At 43.5% G+C, this 6,933-nt stretch overlaps 1 protein-coding gene across 3 annotated transcripts in view; it reads right to left on the minus strand.

The window, feature by feature from the left end:
• bcl11aa (BCL11 transcription factor A a) overlaps positions 1 to 5,292 on the minus strand; it is a 163,170-nt gene extending 157,878 nt beyond the window's left edge. For 2 of the 3 annotated variants that reach the window (XM_069931508.1, XM_069931507.1), the window contains exons 1-2: positions 5,098 to 5,292; positions 551 to 883 (exon numbers count right to left, since the gene is read on the minus strand). In XM_069931508.1, coding sequence (XP_069787609.1) covers positions 551 to 883; positions 5,098 to 5,152 — 388 coding nt within the window. In that variant the 5' untranslated portion in view covers positions 5,153 to 5,292. Of the gene's footprint in view, positions 1 to 550; positions 884 to 2,378; positions 2,514 to 5,097 lie in introns of those variants that run through there. The other variant, XM_069931510.1, reaches the window with a different exon arrangement.
• Between the last annotated feature and the right edge of the window lie 1,641 nt (positions 5,293 to 6,933).

The raw sequence follows: 6,933 nt of genomic DNA on the forward strand, positions 1-6,933 counted from the left end.
GAGTTAGAAGCCGAGAGACAGTGCACGCTTAAAGAAAGTACTGTTATGCAAAGAGAGTGCAAGCGAGGTTGAATGGGAGAGCACAAGTAAAGGTGTGAGAGTGAAATGTTGCACAGGTTACCAAAAAATAAAAATGAAGATAAATCTGTCAGAACGACATCAGCAACAGAGAGTATGGAGGCCTTTTATCTCTCCACTGAGGAGACATGATGCATTGAATGGACTTTCCTGTCAAACCAACCTTTGAAATTTCCAACATGCCCTTAAACTTTCAAATAAGCAAGTCTGAGCGCTTCAGTAACTGCCCTCCTAACTCTGGCCTGGCTGATATAAATGGCATCTTAAAGTCAAGGTCACCCATGTCACTTTGCCATGGGGCTGTGTTTAATTACAGTGCAAATGCTGACAACTGATATAGACTCAGGACTAGCAGCAGCAGTTTGATTAAAACAAGAAAAATAGATAAAAAGAATACATCAAGGCATACGTTTTTCTTTTCTCTGCTTGTTTCTGCTTGTGCAAGTGGAGTGTTTTGTTTGCTTTTTTTTACCTGTTGCTGTGCTTTCCTGTTTGGGGCAAACTCCCTTGGATGATGTAGAGAGACAATCGTCATCATCTGGTGTGACCTGGATGCCAACCTCAACAGGTGTGGATGCCTTTTTGAGTTCACTGGGAGAAGGCGACGGTGGCTTATCCACAGCTTTGTCCAGACAGAGGCCGCCATTGCATTGCTTCCTTTTGTGCTCAATAAAGATTAGAATGTCCCCCAGTGGGAAATTCATCTGACACTGGCCACAGGTAAGGAGGTCGTGGTCACCCTCAGGAGCTCCCAAGGTGCCATGCTCCTCTTCATCATCCGTGAGAATAGCTTCAAGGGAATCAGCTACAGCAAAGACAAACAGGAGAGGAAATTATGAAAATCAATTGATTCTTCTTAGCAAATTTATGCATCGTCAAACTTCCCCACCCCCACACCTCCCCCTGCTTTCCCTACAGTAACAGATCGAGTTAACACAGATTGCTGTGTTTAGAACACGGGGATCACTGTATGCATCTCAGAAATTTATCACAGCATAGCAATAACTGGACATAAACATAAATATCAAGTTTTCAAAATTGCTTAATTTGATTTCAAACAAATGAGCTTCTTCACAAACAAAAAAACATACCCGAATTACAGAAGAAATATCACCAGAATTCCCAACAGATGAACTGAGTTCTGTGGGAAACACTGGTCATTTAAATTATAGCACAAGACCAGTCAAAGTCATTTCAAATCTTTTTCTTCATCAAAGTAAATTTTGGTCATTTAAATTTTTTTAAAATTATCGAAATTATGTGGCTTGATTAGCACTAAGGAATTGGCTTGATAATATCGATTGTATAAACCAGCTATCTGCTTTACATTGCACGGCTTCAAATACCCATACTTAGGATATCCTTTGTGATGGAAGCTCTTTCCTCCCTTGCTGTTTTTGTTAAATGCTTCCTATCAAAAACCAAATAACCATTTAGTCTGCACTTAGCACAAACATTATTAAATTATTTTATCATAAACGTTAATAACATTGAAAGGGCTTCCCTTCATATGCAAGGTATTGTAACCTCCTTTCACAGAATGCCAACAAATTGGTTTTAATTACACAAAGAATCACACATCCATTTTGGACTTGCATTACAGAGTTCTAACATATATATTTCTATAGGATTCTGATCCCCGCAGGTGACGTTTGCTTTCTGGTAGTGAAAGATAATCAACTTTATCACATACATTTCATGACAACTGAAATTTAATGTGAATATATCGCACCTATTATCACACACCTGGCAACCAACTTTGACGTTAAAATGTCTACTATCTAAAAAATTACGTTAATCAAATACACAATTTGCATTGCAAGACATTTATGTATATCAGTAAGAAAAAATATTTGCATATAAGCGCAAATGCATGTCCACCAATAACTTGATTTAATTTAAAAGGATCAAGATAATTAAATAGAATGTGCACCAGCACTTAATAGGGCATATACTGTGTAACTATGAAGATACCTTGAAAACTTGATTTTAAGATTTTGAAAGCAAAAAGTGCCAAGGAATGGGAAGGAGATCATGCAAAAATATTTCAGTTTATCCTCTGAATATTTTTCACAATGTATTACTGAAACATTTTGAATAGGAATTTATTTTTCTATCATCTCTTGTCTTGAACCCGTGGTGAGGGTAAGCCCTCAGAAAAACATAAACCTAGCAAGATGAGATATAATTACTGAAAAGGCTGCAATCCAGAAAATCAGCCCCATAATTTTGCCATTGGGTTTGAAACAGCAATAAATATTCATTATTAAGAAACAGCATGTGTATTTATCTCTACATACAGTCACTGTTTCGTCCATGAGATTCCCCTTCACCAAATTAATGGCTTCCTTGCTGCAAAATATTCTAATTCCATACTTCAACACTTATGAGTCCTGCTTTATGCATTTGAAGATGTCATTGCTGTGACTCGGCTAATACTGAGAGGTTGGTTGTGAGAGTTTTCAGTGAGAAATGGTTTATCGTCCTTGACAATATAAAAATAGAAATTACACCGCTTCGAACCGCAAGAACAAATATTTTATTTCTATGTGATCACAAAACGGGTTGAAATCTGCTTTTGGTTCTTTTGAATGATTACTAAGTGGAATGGAGAACTGCACACAGTGCAATGCAGCCACTCGCATACAACTGGAGGCAGACTTTACATTCAGCTTCCAATAAAACTGAAAGCATTTTTAAAAAAAAAGATATTTACATATTATTGACTCGCCAGCACTATCTCGAGTCTCAGCTGTCAAAATCTATTCAAACAATATCACGGCGTGTTTTTCCCTCTGAGTCGAGGCTTCCGCACCATTTTTGAGACTCGACAACGAGATTGTGCGAACCATCGTGTTTTCTTTTTCTACAAAACACAATGTTACAAAACTGTTGGGAAGTGCAGATCGGAAAGGGTTTGCGAATGAAAATAGAAGTTCCGAACAATGCAGCGGGCAGACTCAAGAGCCAAATCTCTTGCCACGGTGGGTGCGAGAAGGCAATAGAACCCGAGAGAGGGAGTCCTTCTGGACAAACGAACACTCGCCGAAGCCCCAGTCCCCCTCATTGGGTCGGGCTTGTGCGCTGTCTCAAAGCCTTTTACCGCAATAATAAAAACCATCAGGCCAACACGTGCATCAAAGCAAACCGAACTGTTTTAGATTCGCATTTAAGAAAGCTGCTGGTTTTCTTCTGATCTCGATTTCTAGTTATGAGACGAGGTGCTGCAAATGGGGAGGGGGGGGGGGGGGGGACTGGATTCAGGTTTCCTTTAAAAAAAAACTTGATTTTTAAAAAATATATATCACCGATTTGAAACCCACGGTGAAGTTGCGGCCAGTTTATCTCAGTGTGCAGTTGGAGCCTCAAAGAATTCCTTTACCTGAAATGCCAGCAGAGAGAAAACGGCCAGTGAAGCGGAGAGGGTTTGGGGGTGGGGGTGGGGGGTGGGGAGAGAGTTCCAATTTCTTTTGGATGGGGTGAGTGCGAAGAAACCCGAACACTTCAGACACGGTGTTGAAGTTCGTGGAGCCCAGCCTTGTTCTTTGTGTTATTCTGCCTCCTAGCGACATGAAGCGACTCCATCGCCCTCCCTCCCGGCTCTCGCGCATGAAACAACTTGACACATCTCTCTCGCTACAAGCACCGCGCCAACACTCCGCACTGACACAAGCCAACGCTGACTTCCCAGACAGGAACCTGCAAGCCCGCGAAATCACCGTTAGTTTCCATTTATTGGAAGTAAATACACCTTTTCTGCAACTGTTGTGTTTTTAAGAAGCGTCGAAATGTAAACAAATCGACACATTATGTTCGCCAGGTTTGTTGGCGTCGAGCACGCAAAGAGCCGACCTTTCTCTATTCAGTTGGGGTGACTGGAAGCCCCTGGAACTGAGGATCGCGACGCAGCGCCACTTCGGTTTCTGGCGAGAAACTAGAGGGGTTTCCCCCAGAAAAAAAACACACAGGAACATTGTCATCCGCGCATACACACACCAGGGGGGAAAAAACCTCTCCTCTTCCAGCCACAGAGCTCAACATTTTTCGGGGAGTTTGTGCAGCGGGAGGTTGGGGGCGCACGGAGCTTCCTCCCCGCACCCGGTCCCGGGACCTCGGCGGCTGCACAGCCCCTCCATGGCACGTGCGCTCAAACCCTGGGAAGCTGAAAGGACGTGCCGAGGGCGGTGTGTGCATGCCAGAGAGTTGCATCAACTCCAAGTGTTAACCATTCCAGCGGAATTATCATTCGGAACAGGGCTATTGATCAGGCGGAGAGTGGCGAGGGTCCGAGGAGAAGGGCAACGGTAGCGACGCCGGCGACCACGCGCGGCCGCTGGGCTTTGCACAGGAGGTTCCGCACACGCGGAGCCGCAGCTTGTTGTAAACATTCAGCACGAGATTTTTCCCAATCACAAGCAAGTTGCAGCTTTTTGTTTTGAAAATCTTCCAAAAACACCACGGAGGAGGGAATCGAAAGTTGAGTGGCAACTAAAGTTAGAGGCATGAGAAAGTCCGGGCGATTTCAGCGCAGCTCAGGAGACGAGGGAAGGGGGGGGGGGGGCAAAAGAAAGCGAATCGACAGCGGGGGAAATCGGGTGCTTTTGGGGCGGGGGGGGGGGGGGGGTATGAGGAATCACTGGTGCAAATTCAATGCATGCCAGAAAAATGGGAGAATTCGCGCCGGGGCTGATCGCAAACTCTCCCGAGTTCCACTAGTGGAGACGCGGGTGACTGTGTGGCTGGGCTGCCGCCCGCCTGCCGCGCTCGGGTCGGCACCAGGCTTTGCCCCGCTGCCCTCCCGCTCTCCTGCACCCGCGCTCCCCGCTTGCCCCACTCGTCTCTCCACTCGGGCCGCCCGCTGTCAAGCCTCCAGCGTCCCTGCGCTCCTCCACTCATTAACTCTTCTTTTCCCCCCCCCCCCCTCCCTCCCCTACTCTTTACTTTCACATGGGCAACTACACGCTTTTTCTAAAAAAAAGAGAAAAGTGCAACAACAACACAAAATCAAAAGATACTTACGTGAAAATTCCCGTTTGCTCAAGTGCTGAGGGTTGCCCTGCTTGCGGCGAGACATGCTCGGTCACATCGGGAGCGGGAAGAAGGAGACTCCAGAGAAAATATCTTCATCAATGGCTTGACATAAAATAAATTAGAAATAATACAAAGATGGCGGATGGAGATGAATTGTGGGATAGCCGTCATGGCTTTAAAACCACCAAGTTCAAGTGCGTACGTGACGTGCCCGCGAACTTGAACGTCAGGAGGTGGCTGGGCAGGGCGAGAGGAGAGAGCAAGCCAATGATACATACCCAGGGACACGGGGCTGGACAAACCCCTGTGATCAGAGAGAGAGAGAGGGAGACACACACATACACACACACAGCTGCACTCGTCCAATCGGCGCAGCTTCGAGCTGCTTCCCATCAATCCATCATCCCACCCCTCAAAGCCACTCCACCCTTCAAAACACCCCCCCCCCCTCCCCATCTTCTCTCTGCCAGCTCAGGGCTGTGTGCAACTCAATGGGCACAGAGTTTATTGGCTCAATCAATGCAAATAAGCCATGAGCTGACCGATCTTCTGCACAAGTGCAAGAAATCGGAAATTAGAACGCACACCTCCACTATAAATATAAATGTGTGTGTGTAGAAGTGATTTCTGTCAACTCCAGCAAAAGGCAGGCTTTATTCAGGAAGCGGATGATTGGGGAAGTGAACGAGGTTTGCAAAGTATCCTACAGAATAAATAATAAAACAAGGATTAACTTTACATTTTTCGATAGCGCACACGCGAATCCAGATTGTGTCGAGGGAGAATATCATTTGAATATAATTATACATTTGAATCAGAAATCTAAGCATTTGTCACACTCTCGTGCAAAAAAAATCTGTTCGCAGAGATTGTTGACACTTTCTGTGCGTACATAGATTTTTTTATATATACTGAATTATATGCTGTTTGTTTTGTAAATAATAAGTGTCCTCGACTATCTGTTTTGGGGACATTACCTGTTAACCACTGCTCTGGTGTTTTCAGTTATTTATAGGTGAATATTTCACAAGACTTAAAATGCATCAAGCGAATCTGTAATGCCAAGTGAAATACTAATCCTATTATTTTTCTACCCTTTGTGCCGCTCTTCTATGCTGTATATTAAACCGAGGGCGGATTAATAATTGAGCTTCACGCATTTCATTCTCGTTATTCAATGGATTTGCAGATATTTTAGTTGAGTTGAATGCAAATCATACTTAAAATTGCAATGCTGCTTCTCAATTCGTGATACATGTCCACCGTAATCATTTATCTGAGATGAGAAGAGTTTTCAAGTAACCTTTTAAGATTTTGCAACTGTATCGATCGTTTTATTTAAAAGGTAATAAGATTTCAAAGCATATTATTTTTAAAGGAAAAGTGATTCTATGTTAATTATGTTGCCTGTGGTGCTACTTGAATGATTTAATTAGGCGATAGCTAGAACTCTGATAAATCAATAACATTTTTTTTGCTAAATCTGTCCTTCATCTCCATTTAAAGCAAAGTTTGCACAACAAACTAGCAAAATAACATGTACTTTGCAATTAGAAAATCAGAAATAAAGAAGAATTCACGCCGAATAGATGGCAATGGAATTCAGAGAAATGTTGACCAGTACAAGATAGTCAGGGGAAAATTTTCCTTCAAAACTTATACTGTGCGATATATGGCAACCGAGATCATGCGAAAGGGTTGAGAGGGTCGTCTTTAAATCGTAGTTTCCGTTGATTATGCGAACTGTACACCACCACCACCTTCTCCACCCACCAACTCCCGCCCCTAACTCCAAAACGTGACCTTGTGTTGGTGCTTATTTTC

The sequence above is a fragment of the Narcine bancroftii genome, chromosome 4 (genome assembly GCF_036971445.1).
Source record: "Narcine bancroftii isolate sNarBan1 chromosome 4, sNarBan1.hap1, whole genome shotgun sequence".
NCBI lineage: Eukaryota > Metazoa > Chordata > Chondrichthyes > Torpediniformes > Narcinidae > Narcine > Narcine bancroftii.